Source organism: Apis cerana, linkage group LG14 (assembly GCF_029169275.1).
Source record: "Apis cerana isolate GH-2021 linkage group LG14, AcerK_1.0, whole genome shotgun sequence".
In the NCBI taxonomy this organism is placed as follows: Eukaryota; Metazoa; Arthropoda; class Insecta; order Hymenoptera; family Apidae; genus Apis; species Apis cerana.
In genome coordinates this window covers 7,633,105-7,654,944 of record NC_083865.1, presented here as the reverse complement: position 1 = coordinate 7,654,944, position 21,840 = coordinate 7,633,105, and the positions used below count along the sequence as shown (strand labels likewise).

The 21,840-nt window shown below is 22.5% G+C and overlaps 1 protein-coding gene across 8 annotated transcripts; it reads right to left on the bottom strand.

Moving 5' to 3' along the window:
* Positions 1–958: 958 nt before the first annotated feature.
* On the bottom strand, positions 959–19,564 carry LOC108000688 (RING finger protein unkempt homolog). Of its 8 annotated transcripts, none has more exons than XM_017061196.2 (12): positions 18,195–19,564; positions 17,673–17,882; positions 13,187–13,609; positions 12,896–13,119; positions 12,385–12,527; positions 12,130–12,306; positions 11,849–12,041; positions 11,502–11,773; positions 11,211–11,420; positions 10,962–11,117; positions 10,675–10,836; positions 959–10,451 (listed from the first exon to the last, which is right to left on the bottom strand). In XM_017061196.2, the coding sequence occupies exons 1-12, from the start codon at positions 18,251–18,253 to the stop codon at positions 10,269–10,271; spliced, it is 2,412 nt and encodes an 803-aa protein (XP_016916685.2). In that variant the 5' UTR covers positions 18,254–19,564; the 3' UTR covers positions 959–10,268. The 8 variants fall into 8 exon arrangements, with proteins under 8 accessions (XP_016916685.2, XP_016916688.2, XP_016916686.2 ...); XM_017061199.2 differs by having other exon boundaries at positions 959–10,427; XM_017061197.2 differs by having other exon boundaries at positions 12,385–12,515.
* Between the last annotated feature and the right edge of the window lie 2,276 nt (positions 19,565–21,840).

Here is a 21,840-nt window from a genome sequence, read left to right as displayed (position 1 = left end):
ATTCATAATTATTTTAATAATATTACTAAGTATCTTAAATATTTCAATATAGATGTAATATTATAATGAATCATATATATATGTATATATATATATATATATATAATATATATATTCATATGAAAATTATATACTTATATGAATTATATTTATTAATATGTGTAATATAACTCATTATATCAATATAACATATTTATTAATACATTTATATCTCAGTGGATTGATCTATATGAATATGTTTATTGTTTATTTTATTATTATATATTTATATTTATTATTTGTTTTATTGTTATATGTTTATAAATTTTGAAAAATATAATTAATATTCTTTAATATAATATAATATTTATTAAAAACAAAATTTAAATTAATTTTTATAAATATATTTTATAAATAAATACATATATAGATACAAATAAATTTTATTTTCGGTATAATAATTTTATAGATTGATAATAATTATGTAAATTAGAAAAAAAGATAATTGATTCACTTAAAAATAAGGTTAATTAAATGAAAGAAAACTATTAAATTTATTTTTAATAATGTATAAAAAAAATATAACAAATTAAATTTTTTAATAAATGTAATTAAAAAACTATAATTAAAAAAATTATAAAATTATAATTAAAATAATTTAAAAAAATGAAAATTATTTTTAATTATTCACTGTCAATTGTAAAAATAACAATTATTTCACTAACATCATGGTACAGAAATTATTAATGTATTTTATTTTTTAAATGTTCAATTTTATTGATTTACAATATTTTTCTTTATAGTTCACTACCTAATAATAGCATAAGAAGCAATAATAAACATTCGATCTACAAATTACGCCATGAGATAGTTATTATCTTTATATTTTCATCAAAATTAATGTTATTCATATATATATATATATATATATATATATATATATATATACATATATATGTATAAACTTTCAGTCATCAAGAAAATATTAAAACAAAATTTATTTACTAACATTCTAATTACAGCTATATTAATTTAAATATGTTATTTAAAATTGTATTGCCAAAAATACGTGTCATCAATATTAACTTTTTTTTGTCACTTGCACATAAATGATGCTTTTTTTTCTTTATTATTCAATTTGTACTGACATTCATTAGAATTTGTCTACACTCGTTAATGACAACGAAAACCTCTTACTGCATTTTATTACATTTTAATCTTTCTTTCGGTATGCGATCAGATATGAAATTTTTCGAGCATCATGCAGATACTAGTTATAGATACTATTATTGATTTCTGAATAATTATATCAGTTTAGCAGGACATGAACATCAAAAATGCAAGCCCATATTACTTTTGTACTTTATAAAAATTCAAATGGAATGTAAAAAACTATGTCTATTATACATAATATTATAAATAAAATAACAAAGCTTGATTTATTCAATATTTTTGTTCTCTTTTAAATAAATAAAATATTTTACTATATAATTTACTTAAACTCAAATTTAACTCAAATTTAAAAAATTGATTATATATCATATACAAAAGGTTACATGATGTCTAAATAATTTTAAGCTTGGATTTTATGTAATAAACGTAAAGAAAATTACTTGAAAATATTTTAAGTAGCATTTTTTTACAAAAATATTAATAACAGAGAACACACATCAAAATTACATACAAAACTTATTTTATTTGTTTTGCAATTGCAAAAAAGTAAAGAAGAAAATAAACAATCTATTAATTTTATATTTTATATTAATTGTTGCATAAAAATGCAATTTTAATGTATAATAAAAAAATCAATTTTAATGCATAATAAATACTTTGTTTTTCAACTACAAGGTACTGCTTGATATTCTAAATGACATATAAGATCTATAACACCAAATACTTTTTTTTGTAATTGATAATTAAATATTAAATATTAACTATAATATGATATAATATTTTTATCATTTAAATCAATCACGATTAAGTGTTGAATATTTGTTTTTTCATTTAAATTTCACATTAATGACAAATATTTACAGTTAATTTTAATAACAATGTTAAATCAGTTTAAATATAAAATAATTGAAAATTAATATTATAATAAAAACCAAATTTTAGATCTTTATATTAAATTTATATATTAAATCACGAATTTCTATAATTAATGTTTCATTTCTCAAATCGCATATGCACGCGAATGAAAAAGTTCATTTATAAAAATTGAGTAATAATATACGAAATGCTATCTTAACATTTTCTTGTATGAAATCCTTTATATGTATACGATAATAATATTATATAATCATTATCTTAAAATTATAGTTTTCTGGTTGTTCTCATAGTTCAATTAATCAAATATGTATGTGTTTGTTTTTTATTTACTGGCAGCACCTTTGACTAATGTTGATTTGATGCAATTGAGATATTGCAATATTTTTATTTTATTTGTAAGGTATTCTACAGAAACGGGCACTAATTGATTTTTTATTTTTATTATTTATTATATTAAAAATTTATTATTATTAAATATTTTTCTTTATATTATATTCTATTAAAATAAATATTCAAAGTTAAATGAATATTATAGTGTTATATATAGAAATTTTATATACATATTTATGTAAGTTATCTAATAAAATTTTAGATATTTTTATTTTATATTTACAAAAATAATATTTTCAAGTAAAATAAAATGTTTTTTTAAAAATGTATTAAATGTATTAATTGTAATTTAAAAAAGGGATGAAAATGTTAATGTTAATATGAGTCTATTATAATTATGAATAAGTTTAAAAAATTTTAAATAATATGAATTTTTTTCATTCATTAGACATTTACACATCTTAAATATTGAGCTAAATATTTATCTATTTAAAAACATCATTTGAATTATTTCTTATTTTTCCTAGTTTTCTGCCCGCCTCTGCAAAACATTGCAAATTCTTGTATAAGTTAATTAACATCTTGATTAAGTTAACTTTAATATGTATAAATTTCAAATTTATAAAAAAATTAGCAATGATATGAGTTTAATCTATACACAATTACGATCACTGTATAAAAATGCACACACAGAACCACAACCAGAACAATTTTAAATATTTTATGTACTCTATTGTTATTATCTTGCAAATATTGTTTCAATTATATCTATTATTTTTTTATTTTATTAGGGTGACCATTATTATCAATGATTATTTTCTAAAGGCATTGTTTCACAATTTTACATCTATATGATTCAAAATAATTTTTAAAAAATATAAAAAAAATCAACTTGTAGAAAATTGTACAGAAAATCTTAAATTACATAGATCTTAATCTAACATTCTTTAATGATTAACATTTAAATAAGTTTACAATATAATATATTGTATCTTTATATAGAAATAAATTTCCATGATTATCAAACAACAATATAATTAAAACACAGTTAAGAATTCTGTTACAAATTCTATTTTTTAACTTTTAATATTTTTATATATTATAAATATAATCATTTGTATTCATCTTATTCTTATAATTATGGAATAAAAATTTAATAATTACAATAAACTTCTTACATTGTGTTTCAATTTTAAGCACTTTAATATGGTCACCCTTTAAAAAATGTGTTGTACGAGCGACATTTTTTTTCTTTTCTCTCTCTTCCCTTCTCTGCATATATATATATACATATATATATATATATATATTTAAAAGCTATATTATTTTTTGTTGTTTTCCAGTTTTATATTTCAAAAAAGAATTAGATATTCTTGTTTTAGAAAATATTTTTTCGTTCGTACAACAGTTTCAGTAAAATATTTATTATCGCAATATACATGCTTCATAGCACGAATATATTTTTTTTATCTATGTCAAATGTTTTTAAATTTGTTTCTTTGCACTATAAGAGAACAACGTCTATACATTATAAGCTTAATAATAAATATTTTTTCTTTTCATAATGTTTCAAATTGTTACTGCGCTTCAGGCTATATGCAAATATTACTGTACCGGAAGACGGTGTTAATATTGCAAAAATATCAAAATATTTTTAACGGATATATTTTTACATAATCCTGCATACCTAAGAGCCGGAATTGGAATTAACTATGAAACTTTTGAATTAAGTTTTACATAATTTGGTAAAAACCTAATTATCATAGTAATTTCAACATAAAAAGTATTAAAGTACATTTTATTGAATAATGATAATTGCAAATTAGAAAAAATTTCATCAATTTAATATTTCAAATCTAAAAGATAAATCTGTTATATTTCATTTTTTCTTAATTTTTTAAAGTTTAGAATGACATTGTAATTTAATTATTTTAATTTGCCATTAACATTATTATTACATATTAAATTAACAGATTAAATACACTTTTATAAATATAAATTAATTTTAAGATATAATTATTAATTACTATGAATATCAGTTTTCCCTTTGTTATGTTAACAATGAGGTTTGGATGTTGAAACTCTAACAAGATTAACATAAAAACATAAATTACATGTTTCAACCTCCGTCACATCAGAAATGCAGAATTAATCCACAGAAATTAGAAATGTTAACAGATCACATTCATCTTTCGCTGAACATAACTTTTATTACTTTCATAAACATGTTGAAAATGGCACTGATTATAGATTGTATCATGTGCACTTTATTAATTATTTTTCTATTTTTATTTATTTATTCATGTCTAGTTTTTTTTCCTGTTAATAATTGAATTAGTTAATAATTGAATAAATGAAACAAATCATTGATTATTGAATAATAGATACCAAAACTTTTTTTTTTTAAAAATAGTAAGAACATGTAACACAATTTTGTTAACATTATTTTGACACAAGGCATTATACATTAAAATATGAGGGTGCAAATGACTGATACATATTGTTCAATAGAATGAGTAAAAAAATAATTTATCTATTTAATCTAGATATTAAAAAATATCTAATTAGAGTAATATTTTTTTTCATTTGCATTAATTATATAATTTATAGCAAGAATCAAAACATCACAGTAATTAATAACAAAGAATATTCAAATGCATAATTTAAAAATGTAAATAGATAAAAAAGACATGTCAAAATAATGCGAATAAAATGACTTTGTTATTGAAAGATTTTTTATGATACTTACAAAATTAAAAATTACAACATTACTTTAATTAGAATGATTTCAAAAGTTTTATGGGCTTGCTATATTTTATGTTCGAACGTGTTCTTCTTAGTCATCAATATCCTTTATAAATGATGAAATGCATATCAAAGACTTATCAATGATCGCATAATTAAAACTTTACAGCCTTCTCTTTTTTTTTGCTTTTGTATGCAAAATATTTATATCTTCATAAATATCGACATACCGAATGACAAGATCTAAGAAAAATTGTTATTACAATCAAATTGTTATTACATCACAGTTGTACAGCCATTTGCTACCTCGTATTTAATACAAAAATGCTTAGATATCAGTACCATAGAACTTGACTTTTTTATTTATTTATTTATGCATTACACATTTTATATTAATTTCAGTCTGATCGAGAATGTGTGTATTATTATCACGAAAATGAAAAAGAATTCTATTATTTAATTAAGAAAAAATTGCCAATTTAAAATCTGCATAATTAAAATACACACGAATTTATAATCTAAGCAGTTTTGCAATATTGTTAAACTGATAATAATATAAATATTTTAAAGAGTATACGTTTACATAATAATCGCAATAACACGAGACACTATAAAATTGGATTATCAACAATGTGTCCACGTTTGCAGAATAAAGAAAAAGAAACAATATGAAAAATTTAAAAAGTAGTTGATAGAAGAAGAATAAGAAGTAAATCGATAAATAGTAGAAAATAATAATTAAAAAGGCAAAAAGACATCTACTATTTTGTTTCAGAATATTGAGCAGTCATTGCAAACAAGAACACATTCTACAATTAATAAAAATCAATTTTAGTTTATTCAGTGTACTCTTGGTTTATCGGAATTCATATTACTACTATCTAAATAACAAATGCATTAGTCATATATCAAAACTACAAGTGATTAAAGGTGATACAGGTTTATAGCAAGTATCTTTAGTTATAAATTGTAATATAAATATTCAGCAAATTTGTTTTTTTTCTTTTTTTTCTTTTTTTTTTTTTGTATTACATATTACTATTTTACGTAATTTTATTATTGTACAGTAATCTAATGATTATGTATATGTTTTGCCATCTGGAATGTGCAGATAATTCTTCCTCAATATTAGGAAACTATCATCTGCCCTTTCTTTGATCATGAATATTTCCTTTAAAAAGAAAACTAAACAACAGGCAATCTCTGTAACGTTCAACTAGTGCATAAATGAACGATCGCAATATGTCTCTTCAGGCTCTAATAATGTTTAACATAAGAGGAGAATCATTCGCACAAAACAGAGCATGTAACGCTTTGTATTTGTATTATTATAACTTGTCAAAAATATATTGTTCAATTTTACCTGCCTTATTGTTGGTTTTTTGTGCAATTACATGAAATCTAATTGATTATATTAATATTATTTTAATAATTAATATTAGTTTTTTAAAAATTTATTTAAATATATTTGATATTCAGAAAATTTAATATATAAACATATAATTTAAATTAAAATAAAGATAAGCTTATTATAAATAAAACAAATTTACGAATATATAAAAACAAATTCTAATATTTAAATTTATATAAAGATTCATTATATACTAAAAATATTAATTACATTGAAAAAAAATCATTAAAACCAACAATTGAGGCAGTCCTATATAAATATTCAACTGTATGTTTTTTTTTAGTACACAGTATTAGCTAATTTATTTTGTTATTCTCCTATTATCCTATTTTGTAGCTAAATTTGTTGCTTTCACAATAATTTATGTTCTTAGTAATTAATATTTTGTGTTATTGTTATAAGTAAAATAGTATATGTTGTAATTATTTATAATATTCAATATTATATCATTTAGGAATATTTTTCCTAAAATTTTATAAGACTTAGTGTAATCATAATGTATCTCATTATATAAAGAAAAAGAAAAAGAAAAAAAGAAAAGAAGAAAGAAGAATAAAATAAAAAAAACTTATTACTCTATATATGATTTCAGTTAAATTATTGCTATTTCTTTCATAAATAAATTTTTATTTGATTTTAAATGAATCTTTAATGACTATTATCATATTTATTATCATATTTAATTATAATCGAATAGAGAAAACATTATGATTACAAAAAGTCGAAGAAATTAGCATTCTTTATAAGTACATTTTTTAATAATAAAGAAGCATTTTAGTTAATTAATCTCCTACTATTTCTATATGATGGTAATGAGAAAAATTTCATATATATTTTTTATAAGCAAAAATAACAATAATAATGTTTATAATATTGAGTTAAAAAAAATCGCATTTAAGAATAATATTTTAAAATATATATTTGTAATTATATTTAAAATATATTCAAAAATTGCGGATATAAATACTTTTTTTTTTGTTATTTGCTGTAATCGTACTTATAAAGAATGCAAAAAACAATTGAAAAATGCATTATTAAGTGCTAAATTGATTAAATTCTAAATAGTACTTTTATATCATGGTATATACGATCTTAGAAGAAATTGAAATATTTATTCATTGCATTTGATGGAATATAATATATAATTGATATTTGAAACAATATTATTTTCACTTTTCACACATTGATTTTATTAAATTTATATTTTATTAAGTTTTTAATAGATCATTTATACCATGATACACAAAATTGTATTTTTCTTTCTTTTTTTTAATAACATCTATTATACTTTAATATTAATAATCTGTAATAAAAACGGACCTAATAAAAACTTTATTTCTTTTTTTGGCCTCACTTTTTGATACTAAACTATGAAGGTAATCTAAGAAAAAAGAAACAACAATCAGCTTTATTGAATTATTAAATAATTAAATAATTAAGTAAAGTTTATTATAATACGCTTTCTTTTTACTTTTAAACTTTAATTAAAGATGTGTATGTATTTTTTTTCTTTACATTGCATTTTTATTTGGAAATATATATGTTATTTATTCATGACTTATACGAAAGAACTTTACTGGTCCATAAAAAATATACATATTCTTTGAGAAAGTATTAATTTGTGCAGGGTATTATACATTTAAAATAATTTTAATTATATTGTAAATATTAAATAATAGAGTCTTTAAAATTGATTATTGTAACATTTTATGTCTATGAGGAAAAAATTTGATAATGTTGTCCTATCTATTCTAGTCATTTATTATATTTTAGGCAATATTTTACCTTTTTTCTTTTTTTATATCATGAACAATATAGTCATTTTAGAGTAATAATTACCAGCTACATATTTAAAATGAAAATATTTTATAGAGCCGGTATACAAAACGCTGCATCTATGCGTTTCATTGAAAAAAGCTAATTGCTAACATGCTTATTTAGTTGCATGTCATCATATCGAGCTGTAACACGTATGCCACATTTATCGCTGGTATCGTAAATATAAGTTACTCTCTCCTCTTTTGATTAAATTGAAAAATCCTAAATATTCATAATATTCTTACACCTAAAAATGTAAAAACTTACAACACAAAAATTGAGTTTAATTAATTTAGTAACGTACTCTTGTAAAATTACATTTTGCTATCACACACTATTTAATTTCAATAGTAAGTATATACTGTATCCATATACACATACATATTTATTTATATATTAAGCATACTTAAAGTTTAAAATATAACGTATTACCATATACAGAAAGAAGTATTGTGAAACATATACAAGATCATATACTAATTATTATATTATCTATCAAGAATAAATGAAAAAAAGAAAAAAAAAAAAAGCATTTATATAAAAATTTTAACTATCGATTATATCATGTTTTTCGATGTATCCAAAGTATAAAAACATTTTATGAATTATAATTTGAGTATGTTTTATAGGAATTATAAAAAGTGCAAAGCAAAAAAAAAAAAAATATATATATATATATATACACACACACATACATATACATACATATATACATACGTACATCATACATACATACGTACATCATACATACATACATACATACGTACATCATACATACATACATACATACATACATACATACATACATGCATGCATACATGCATACATACATATATACATGCATATATATATATATGTATATATTATATATATTATATATATATATTATATATATATATATATATGTATATATGTATATAAGAAAAACAAAAGAGAATAACGATAAGAACATTGTAAGATTGAAATAATACATATATTTTTTTTAATAATTAAAAATTATTAAATGTATTATTTTATCTTACATTTCTTTTAAAAATTTAAATTGATATCTCGTATAAATATGAGCAATTTTTTTATTTTGTATAAAAATTTAGAAATCATATATATTCCTTATATAATATATGTATTATCAATACTATTTTTCAACCAAAGATATAAAATTTGTTAATACTTTTATTGTTACCATCAGTACGAATCAATTAAAAAGTCCTATTTAAATATATATTTTTAAATACAATAGAAATATATCATCATTCGTGACATACGTTTAACAGCTCAACAATTGAGGAAAATTATCCCACAATTATTATGTCGTGGAACATTAATCTTTTGTTGCGTTTAATTATGGTATTATAATTTTTAAACAAATATATACTTTAGAGGTCCCAAAACTTTGTCCATCATTTATGATTATATTGTTTTTTTCTTCTTCAATTTTATATTTGTATAACTGTATATATGTTATTAAATGCTAACTATTTATTAGCTAGCACCCTGCTAATAGATGTATTTTGTATTAATAAATAATTCTCATTTCAAGATCATTAATACATGTTCTTAATATAAAGGATGTGATATTTGAATCTTTATAAACAGTTATATAGTAGCATGACTGTTGACACAAAAATGTATGACAATAAAGACTATGCACACGAAGTCTTATCACATCCATATTTACTTTGGCGATAATCAAATTATATATTTGAATAAATTTGTATTTTCTCTTGTTTCTTTTTTCTATTGCGATCGTACAAATCTTGTAATTATTTATTACAATTCTTGTAATTATTTATTTTATATATTATCGCATTTAAAGTACCAAAAATTCTTGTGGAAATTCTAGTACTACTCACATTACAATTCTGAGAATATTTGTCCTGGTTACTGAGAAAGAGTAGAGATTATAACAACGGGCATTCTAACAAAATATTCGGACCTAACTTGTAGAAACAACCGGAGTCTGGCAGTACGGGCACTCTCGTTGATTTGGAGCGCACGTCGAGCAGACCACGTAGTGATTACACGGTGAGAGGGTAACAGTGCGATTTTGTTCTTCACAAACCATGCACTTTGTTGCCGTTTCTCTGTACAGCACCTGGAACGGCAACGACTGAGCTACCTATAGTGTTTCCATTAATCAAACAGTCGCAAATATTAGATTTTACAAAATATCTTGATTGCCAATTGAAACATTTATTTAATAATAGAAGAAAATTCAATTTGATGAAGATGAGATTGCTGTAGAATCTAATTCTTTCACATCCTCTTCCGATAAACTAATAATTATTCGAGAATCGCTTGATATACCAGCTGTTCAAACCGGCATGACAACTTTGTTTTACCTTTTCTACTTCTTCAAGATCCGAACGGAGCTGTGATTGAATTGATTTTAATGCGGCTATCGATAATGATCTGAGCTCACTTGTTCTTCTCAATGTATGAAGGTATGGTCCACCACTAGATGCTTCATTTTCTACCCTTAATGCTTTTACTTGCAACAAGGCCTGTGAAATTTTTTTTTATAATTTCAAGTAAATTTGAAAAAAAAATATTTCAAAGAAAAAAAGTTATAATAATTAATTATATTAATAAGATTATTTAATAAAAAAATAAACAAATAAAAATTTACCTCATCTCTTTGCTGTTCAGCGATACTTGCTTTTCTTTTAGCTTCCTCACTTTCCAATTGCCAAGCAGCACAAGCAGCTCTTGCTTGATTAATACGTTCATCCCATGTTGCTAATTGGGCACGACTTGATGTCAATTCTTCTCTAAGCCTTTGTACCTAAAGTCAGTTAATATAAATCAATTAACTTTATTTATAAACATTCTTTTTTATTTATAAATAATAATAATGAAAAATTAGGAGAATTCTAACCTCAGATAAAGATCCTGTATTACTTGGACTAATGGAAAATGCATTAACCAATGGAGATGCTGGGAGAGGTTGAGTACGAGATGGAGACATTCCTTGATTTGTAAAATCAAATAAGCTACTATTAAATCCGCTAAGTTTAGAAGCTGAACTGCTAAGTTGTGAAATATGATTGCTAAATGGATCTGATACTTGATTCATAAATGGTATTGTCTGAAATCAACCAAATAAAATAAAATATTAAATGATACAAAACATTTTTCTCCAATTTAAAAAAAAAGTATTTTTGTTTACCGATTCCATTGAATCCTGATGAGAAAATCTGGATCCAGTAAGAAAACCAGTTGAATGTAGATGTTGAAGTGGACTGGATGTAGATGGCGAAAAATTTGTAAGAACGGAACGTTCATTCATTCCAGGAATATTAACTGGTGCAGAGCTTCCTAATAGTCCGGAACTTGCTAGGCCTGCCGATATTGAATTGCTAATTGGTGAATTAGTATCCCTATGAATTGATTCTACTAAATTTAGGGGATCATCTAAGTGTAACTCATCTAATGCACTTCCTAAAAAGAAAAAATATAAAATCATAATTAATAATAAATTATGTTTTTTCTTTTTTTTTTAAATTTTCATCTTACCTACTACAGATTCCACAGTATCATTTGGATAAAATGAACTTGAAAGTGGTGAGACAGTAGTTGCTAATGAATGACTACCTAAAGTTCCATTCAAACTATAAGCAATATATAGGCTTTGTTTCTGTTGAGCTTTCTCTGCTTTTGTTAATAAAGGATCACTATCTATAGCAACCATTTGTTTTCGTATTTCACCCTATTTAATATTCTTAAAATTATTTATTGAACTTTTATTGAATATATAGACATATAAATATATTTTATAATCAAATAATTAAACTTACAACTTGCAATAGAGAACTGGGATTATAAAGTATACTTGTTAATTTTTGTTGATTGGAAGTGTTTACAGTATTATTAGAATTTGAATTATGAAGTTGAGCACCAGGAGCCTTACTATGTGAACTATTGCTACCAACACTGCTAGTACTTGCTGATTCTGATACTTCACCACTTCCATTCTATAATTACATTTATCAATGTTAATTAAATCTTTTTTAAAAAGAAATTTATTATTTTCAGATATATAATAGACTTACACTACTATCGCTAAGTGGTTTATCTTTTTCATGAGTACGCTTATCAGGTGGAAGCGCATTACTTAGAATATCTGCCAAATTGGTGCCACAATCTATAGGTACTGCCATGTCCCTCGCCAGGCTCATTTCTTCTGTTGGCAACACTGCTCCATCAGCACACCATACCAACGTCCCAATTTATCAATTTTGAGAAGCGATTTTGAATACTAATTTTAATCATTTACCAAATACAAATACAAAGAAAAAGAAGAGAAACAAAAAGAATTCTTAAAAGCAAATAAAATATTGAATGTTTTTAATATAGAAGCGATAATATTTATAAGCATCCATTTGTTAATAATAATAAATTAATAATAAAAAATTTTGCATTAATTGATTTTATTTCAATCAATTGTTATGTTAAGAAATATTAATAAATTAAACATTGCAAATAAAGTTCAAAAACAAATTATAAAAAAAAATATTCTACTAAACTTACTAAGATAATAGTAACAATAAGTGTTTTACGTACGATTTATGAGGGTACACTCACGGTCAACATGTGCAAAAGCACAGAAGACTCCGCGTGGACAATATCCAGCTTGCTGGACGTCATTACATTTTGTAGATTTGTATATTTCAGGATGGAATTGTTGCTCTGTTCGTGTATGACAATAGGTACAAGCATCTCCTTGTTCACAATTTCCTGGTTCACCCCATTCTTCTCCATGTTTCACATTAGGACATGGTGTTGATCTAAAATATTTTAAATTAAAAATTAAATTATTTTTTAATTTTTTTAAAATTAAAGATTATTACTTACCTGTATTTATATTTGCGTGGACTACGCCTTTTATCCTTACTATTATGATATTGTGGACAAGCATAACCCTGTCTGCAAAGTCTAGGTGGACGTTTGCAAGGTTCTGTTTTATAATTGCTTAGTACATAATTTGTATCTTGCCATTTGGGATCTTCATTCATCAAATTCCGCTCTTTATCAAGTATGTTTGGTCCATTAGATGATGAATTAGGATCAGAATCAGGATTTTCCAATGCCTGTATTTCTTTAATATCATAGACAGGTGGACGAAGATCATGATTGCCATGTGCAAAGGCACAATGAGGACCATTCTTGACACAGAATCCACGTGTGTCTGTATCATGAACACACATGCAAGTTTTATAATAACGTAGATGGTAACGCCTTTCTGTATCACCAGCAGTGCGATGAAGGAATGGACACCTATTTAACAATAAAATTTATTTATTATATAAATTATTTCAATTAAATTTTCATAGAATATATAGATAAATATTTATTGTTATTATATATAAATATTTATTATAATTAATTATTATAATTTATTATAATTAATTATTATAATAAATATATATTATAATTAATATAAATTATGTTATAATTAATTATAATATAAAAAAAATTCTTAAAAATAAAAATTATTTTAATTTAAATTAAAGCATATAAAATTTCATGCTGAATGAATATTTTAAATAAAAAAAAATTATTCTATATAAAATAAAAATTCAAAAGATTGACATATATTTTATATATTAATCAGGATTACTAAGTACGAAATATTAAAAGATAGTTTGATATATAAAATAATAATAAGAAATATAATGTAAATATTAATTGTATAATAAATTATATATATATATATATATATATATATATAAATTAAATTGAATAGTTTTCATATTACAAGAAACTGATTTTCCTAATAAAAAATATAATTTAATATGATATTTATGATTTTACATAAATTATTGGTTTTTTAAGATCTAACATAAATGAAAACAGAATACATCATAAATAATTAAAAATTTATAATAATTATCAGAAAAAACAAATATGATAGTTAAACTGATAGTTTTATTTTTTACGCTATAAATGCCATAATGGTTTCGGTACTTTTTACGGTGCAGCAACAAGGATTACCACATATAATTCTTTGTTGCCACCATGCCACGTAAGAAAAAATCAATATCAGTAGGATAGGCTTCTTTGTTTGGGAACTTGAGGCATTGAATATTTTGGAGGGAAAACTTATTGTTGATATATTCATTTATGAATTATTACGAAATCCAAATATTAACATTATAAATAAAATAATTCTTCGACATTTTTACAAATTTCAAATTATTTCAAAATTTCAATATTGCTATCTATTTATTATTATAGATTAGAATTATATTGATAATGTTTTATAATGTTTCCTAACATTAATATTAAAAGCCATTAAATTAGGAATAAAAAATTAATCTATGATTTTTAATTTTAATTTAATTATTTTGAATTTCTATTTCCGATATTTTATATGATAAAGTGTAACAACAATCACAAAATTATTATTTGATGAAACTAAAAAGTTAATTAAATATCGACTATCGCAAAGTTATTATTTGATAAAACTAAAAAGTTAATTGAGTATCGATGAATATTATAATAAATATTTAAATTAATAATAATTTATAATAAATAATATGATACGATAATAAATAATAAGTATTCATACGCGAATTGATTATCAATTTAAAAACGACTTATAATCATATACTTAAGAGATAAAAATGTTCATAATTGTAAATTGCATTGAATAAAAAGAATATATATTTTATTTCAAAATAAATTTAATTATATATCCTTTTTTAAGTATTTTATTTTATTTATATTTTTCATTAAATACAATCAAATAGAATAATTAGAATTTATTTCAATGTTAATTGTATGTAAAATATATGTAATTATTAATATAAAAAAAAAACAGTATATTAATAGTAAACATAGCGAAACTTTTTCATTCATCTAATCTTGCTAGCGATACCATAGAAAGTTAAATGTATATATAAATGATTTAGAAAGATGCTCAATGCTATCTAGAAATTTTTATACTGAATCTTTATGCCATACTATTGCTATTAATGATTTTATAAGAGATTTCTGTTTGTTTTCATCAAAAAATAAATAAACTCGAATTTTTAATCATTTTTAATCAATAATTTTCATAATTTTTATTTATTCATTTGAAAATTTTATATACGTTCATATTCATATATATATATATATATATATATTATATTATTATATAATTATATATACTTATATATTATATATTATTATATATATTATATACTTTTGCATTTCTTATATTTTGTTATTTTTATATATGTGAGTTCTACAATGATAATAAATTGTTAATAAAAAAAAATTAAAAAAGTATCTTAATAAAAAATTTTAATAAAAAAGTATCTTTTTCTTCTTCAGAAACAATTTGAAAATAATAAATTAAAGATTAATTTTTATTAATCAAAAAATTAACAAGATAAATTAGCAATCTAAAATTTAGTAATTTAAAAATTTGATAATTTCTATATCATATTCTATCTAGAGATATCTATAATCAATTAAATTTGAATCAATAATCTTAATATAACATAAATATATTTATTTCATTTTCATTTTTTAAATATATTAAATATCAAATAAATTCTCTTCATATTATATTAATTTAATAGAAATTTTATGAAATAGATTTTATAAATAATGCTATAATTATAGAATAAAAATAAAAAAGTAATGAAGAAAATGAAAGAACTTTGAATAAAACATAGTTACGAAAGAAATTATAGCTATATATTCGAAAGCATAAAGAAATTTCTGCTTAGCTTGGTGTGGTTATCTACAATGGATGACAACAGGTTAGCAGCCGACGGTAGCTATATTCTATCAGTAATGGCGGTTACAAGCTGCTGCATATATTCATAATAAGAAATTTCGCAATATTTTAATTTATAAACTTAAATTAAATAATTAATTATTTGAAAACACATTATATCAATCGATTTGAAAACAATAATCAATAATTGAATTAAAAAAAAATTAGTCATAATCAATAAAATCTACATAACATTTGATTTTTTGAATGCCTTTCTTTAATACAGAATTTAGGTCAAAGAAGATTCATGTATTCTATGAAATATAATTGAATTGAAAATTTAAAAATAATTGTCAAAACTTTACTAAAAATAAATATGTATTGAGTAAAAATAAAATGAATTGAATAAAAATAAAAATATTAAAATCAAAAATGTACGTAAAATATTCATAAAGTAGAAAGATAAAAAAATAAAAAAATATAAATACACATAAATATTATGAAGAAAAAAATGTATGTATAAATATGCATATATAAGAAATATATTATTATATAATTTTGTTTTTGTATCAATTTTATATCACTTTTTAGATAAGCAAAATAATATTTACAAAAAATTATCAAGATTATTAGCAAAATCAAAAATGATATTAAATACCTAAAATGTTTGAAATATTTACTCTATATAAATATTATACTATTTTTTGTAAAAATAAAATGCAATAATTTTTTTTCACTTAAAAAGACATATTCAATAAAAATATTTGTTTTAATATGTAAATATATATATATATATTAATTTTTTATTCAATATTTTTATATTATATACAAATGAAATTTAATTATAAATACGAAATATTTTATTTAAAAAAAGAAAAAAAAATAAAATATATAATAAAAACAAAAAAAAAATAAATTGTCTTAAAAGATATATGTAAATAGTATGAATAAATGAAATTATGATTACACTGTCTACTGCTTTTCTGTCGTACACAAATCTGACATGGAAATGCAGTAATGTCGATCACGTTTACTCGTTTATATATATATATATATATATATATATATATATAAAATATATACACACACGCACGCGTGTCCTCGAAAGTTACGTCGAAATTGGCCTCCTCTTCGTTACATAGGTTATTCTCGAAGAGATGTTACGTCGTTACACATTACCACGCAGATGCGTGTTATATTACAGCACACGCGTGTCAACGACACAAAGAAACTGGATAGACCCTGTTTATCTTTCGAAGACACATCGATATTGGATTTGAAATATTTCATTCATTTACAGCTTCCAAACTCGAGAAAAAATATCTTTACATTTTATAAGTAGAACAATCTCTTTAATTTTTTTAAATGCATAACATTCGCAATAAATAAAAAATAATAGATATATTTTTGTTAAAATTCGTGAGTGGGAAACACAAAAGTATAATAAAATTTTTTAGGAGAAAATGTTAAATGTTGAATATACAATGAAGTTTTAATGCCGTCGGCTGACTGTGACACAATAAATCAATGCATTTGACATAAGAAATCATTCGTAATATTTTGTTCTGAGAAACAAGAGATCTGTAGAAAAAAAAATCATATATAGACTCACTCAATAGATAAACTTACTCATCTCCATCTGGACATATGCCGGTGGTCTCGTCGTACTTGGTGCAATAATTATCGGCGCTATAGTTGAAGGTGCGGTCCCTCTTTCTCACCGGTCTACGCCTCCGCTGGTTCATAAAGTGCCAGTTGAAGCACGTGAAGGGTCGGTGCTGTGTGCATTTGCGCTGTATAAAGAGGGGACATTGTTCGACGCGAAATTCCTTCAAGTATCTGGAATGCGAATCCACAGAGCTACACATTATTTCGTGGCGTTTTTTGACGCGCGCGTCGATGCCGCGCTGCTGCTCGCGCGGCCCTCCCTCTTTTTCCGTTCTCTCTTTCTTTTCTTTTTCTTTTATTATTTATTTATTTTATGCATGGATAGAGGCATATATTATTATGTGTTTTATATTGTTATTATTATTTTTATATAATTTTCTTTTTAGCACTCCACTTTTTGAATCACGCACTTTTTTGGCTCTGACTTTTATTCTCACTTTTCTCTCACGTAGCACGCGACCGGCCCGGCGGGCGCTTACTTACGTGTAATGATTCGCCTTTTCCGCCTGAGCTGTCAACAAAGGTTTAGAGTCGGACTTCATCTTGGACAACACAACCGAGCAACGCGCGCGCACACACACAACGGACGTACGGGCGAACGGCGACACACTCTCTCGTCTTTCTTGTCGTCCTCGTCGTCGTAGCCGTCGTCGTCGTAGCCGTCGCGTAGTCTGTCTTTTGCCCCTTTTCCCCCGCTAAACCTCTACCATCTATCGGACACGGAATGCGGGACATAGGGCGCGCACAGCGCAATACACATTATATGCGTCTTGACTATCCAATCCTTATGCTTTCTGACAGTCACGTGATTATTTCTCTTTCAAGGTCATTAATGTTTTGGTTCGCTCGCATGTAAACATGCATTTGTATGCTGGAGTATTATTATAAAAAATTGATCAATAATCTTTCTTGGTGATTTTTTTTCTATTGATTAATTATTTATTATAAATCTTTGGTTTTTCTATGTGAAAAAGAGAAAGACATCAAAAATTCAACGATCGATTTCTGACACTCGACTTTGATCGAGTTCCGATTCTATGCTATGTTCTCATTGGAGTTATTTCCGCATCGTGTAATGATATCTTTTAATACCGATTACTTCTTAATTTTTCATCTTCTTATTAATAAAAATATTAATTATAACTAATATTTTGTCAGTTGTTTCATGTTGTTCTTAAATTATGCAGCAAAAATTATTGTTTCAGCACTAGATAAAATATTTTTTATGCACATTATATAAATTATTCAATATAATTCAAGGAATTATTTCTTTCTCTTATAAGCAGTTTCTATTATTATTTAAATATACTTCAGATTAATATTTAATTTCTTTAAAAATATATGCAGTCCAATAAAAATTTTATATAATACAGCGTAATTTATCAATAAATAATTATTATAATTCATATTATGTTGTGAAATATAAAAGCAAAAATGATACGCGTGAAAATATCCGGTCTATTTATTTTATTTATTGAAATTTATCTTTTATTCATTGCTGATAATTGATATTGATTCAATGCCAAACGATTCGATCTTGTTCATTCCTTCACTTTCACTTCTACACCATATTAATTTTATACTATATTACTTCTTTGGTCACACTGATTTTACACATTTCACAATTCAATTTTTCTTAATGCAACCTTAATGTATATCACAGGCGTTTATTCATTGCTAAAGTTTTTATCGTTAAAGGTTACACGTATGAATCATTATTTCTTATCACTTCTTTACAACGATTTTGATACATATTTAGATATATGAGTTGAGTATGGTCAGCTTCATCAGTTTTTCTTCGACGACGATCGTCTAAACTTGTCTGACCACGTTTTGTGATTTGTAAACCGCGATATGCAACGTTTAACATCACCTTGTCGCGCACAAGCGAATTCACTTACTTTCCCCCTCTTATGTAGATAAAACATACTAAAAACTTGTATTTTTTTAGAATAAAAATTTGTATTTTCGCAAGATAAAGATTTTAAAGAATCAATTTTATTTATTAAATAATTATTCGTGCTTTTCATCTCATTTAAATAAAATTTATAAATTTACAATTTTCGCTTAAACAATATGCATATAAAGAAATAGCACTTTATAAAGTATGCACAATGGAGATAAAACAAAGTATTGTTTTTCAACCAATCAGAGCAAAGATACATGACAAATTTTATTTACAATATAATGTGCGTGATTTAAAACGATTTGTTCTTATGTTTAAATATTCTCATATTTTTTTTAATAAAATAATAAACATATAGAAAAATATTATATAAAAATTACAATAAAAAATTTTTGAAAATTTCAAATTTTTATACAATGAAACATAAAATTGATGTTATATTTTAATATATAATAAGTATGTAATGAAATAAAAAGAATGTATAAATTATTGTTAAATTCATTTCATTTTTTTTTAAATAAATAGCTGTATATTTTAATATGACATAATATTATATTAATAAAGTATTTCTAATTTAATAATTTTGATTTTTTTTAATACATTTTTTTTGTAAAATCTCTTATACTAAATAAGATAAAAGCATTAAAATATAATTATCTTTTTATCACATTTATGTTTAATGTATACAAAAACATAAAGAAATACGATAATATTAAAAAGAAACGTACGCTTTGTAGAAGAAGGGAATTTTATATGATAATAAATATAAATAATTAATGATAATAAAAAAAATCATCATAAGTAAAATTTTTTAATAAATCGCTAAAAATATCGCTAATATATTACATTATACAATTATTATATGCAAACATAATTTTATACAACTTTACATTTTAATAGGAATTAAAAATTAAAATATATACCAAATGGAAAATAGTAAACAATTGTAAATAGTAAATATTTTTTTAAAGAGTTATAATTCATCTACATGCAATTTAGTAAGTAAATTCTATAAATTAATTATGATTTCATTGTTGGTTCTGATATATATATATATTGCAAATGTATATTTAAATTTTATAACTTATTTGACTTTGTACAATTGTGTTTTTTTCGCTATGTATTTAAATAAAGTCTTATAATATACTAACTTACCTAGACACAAACTAAATATGAATCATTTGTTAGACTAATAAAAATATAATGTTTTTACAATATATGAAAATAATACACATTTGGTTTGTACGTACGCATGTTTGATTAATGGTATATTCATGATTCATGATAACATTTGTTTATAATTTTTACGTCTATTATAATTACGTATTACCGATTTTTCATTCGTTTATGCATTTTTCGTTTTCTATGAGAAATCATATTTGAATATTATATTTCAATCTTTTTTTTCATAAATTAATTATATATAATAATTTAAAATATTTTTTGAAGTTTTCAAAATTTATAATAAATTTAGTTTTTTATTACCATTAAAAAAGTATTAGCAGAAAAATTATTTATTTTCTTTTAAATTTTATTTTAAGGAATTAGCAAATCAATATGTTTGTATTTTTAATAATATAAAATAAAATAATTTTTCTTAGTAATAAATAAATGTGATAATTATGTATAATATAATTATGTAAATATATAATAATTATGTAATAAAAAGAATAATATTATAAAAGTCAATGTTTGATGTTGATTCTACAACAAAAAATATTATATACGTGTACATTTCATTAAAATAAGAATAAATTTCTTATTTTTACATTGTATTATTCTGTTTGCCATCAGACATACTTAGATTTTTACTAATTTTGAGCACTCCTTGGATGGATATTATGCAATTATTAATTATCTGTATAGTCAGTAAAAACTATAACAGTATTTTCATTGAATGCTTTTTTGAATGGACTTATATTTATATTATAATAATAAATTTCTAGACAATTTTAAAAATGTGCCTTTCTTTAAAAATGGAGCGCTTAGCTATTTCTTAATTATTATTTATTTCAGTTTGACAGCAAACAAAAACTGATCAAAAAATTGTATAATTGTTATTATTTAATATTTTTATGGTTTATGACATCTAATTAAATATCTATTATAAATATTTTTATCGGATTTTAGTGAGTATTTTTTAAGATTTTAATCATTGCATTTAAATAAAATGCATTTTTTTTTAATAGAGATTATATTTAAATATGTTTAAATATTATTAAA

Bases quoted from the DNA above. Each gene is read 5' to 3' on its own strand.
- LOC108000688 (XM_017061196.2), bottom strand. From the start codon at position 18,253: ATGAAGTCCGACTCTAAACCTTTGTTGACAGCTCAGGCGGAAAAGGCG. The intron at 17,883-18,194 runs GTAAGTAAGCGC...TTCGCATTCCAG, and splicing joins GAAAAGGCGAATCATTACAC to ATACTTGAAGGAATTTCGCG. The intron at 10,452-10,674 runs GTAAAACAAAGT...GAAACACTATAG, and splicing joins ATCTTGAAGAAGTAGAAAAG to GTAGCTCAGTCGTTGCCGTT.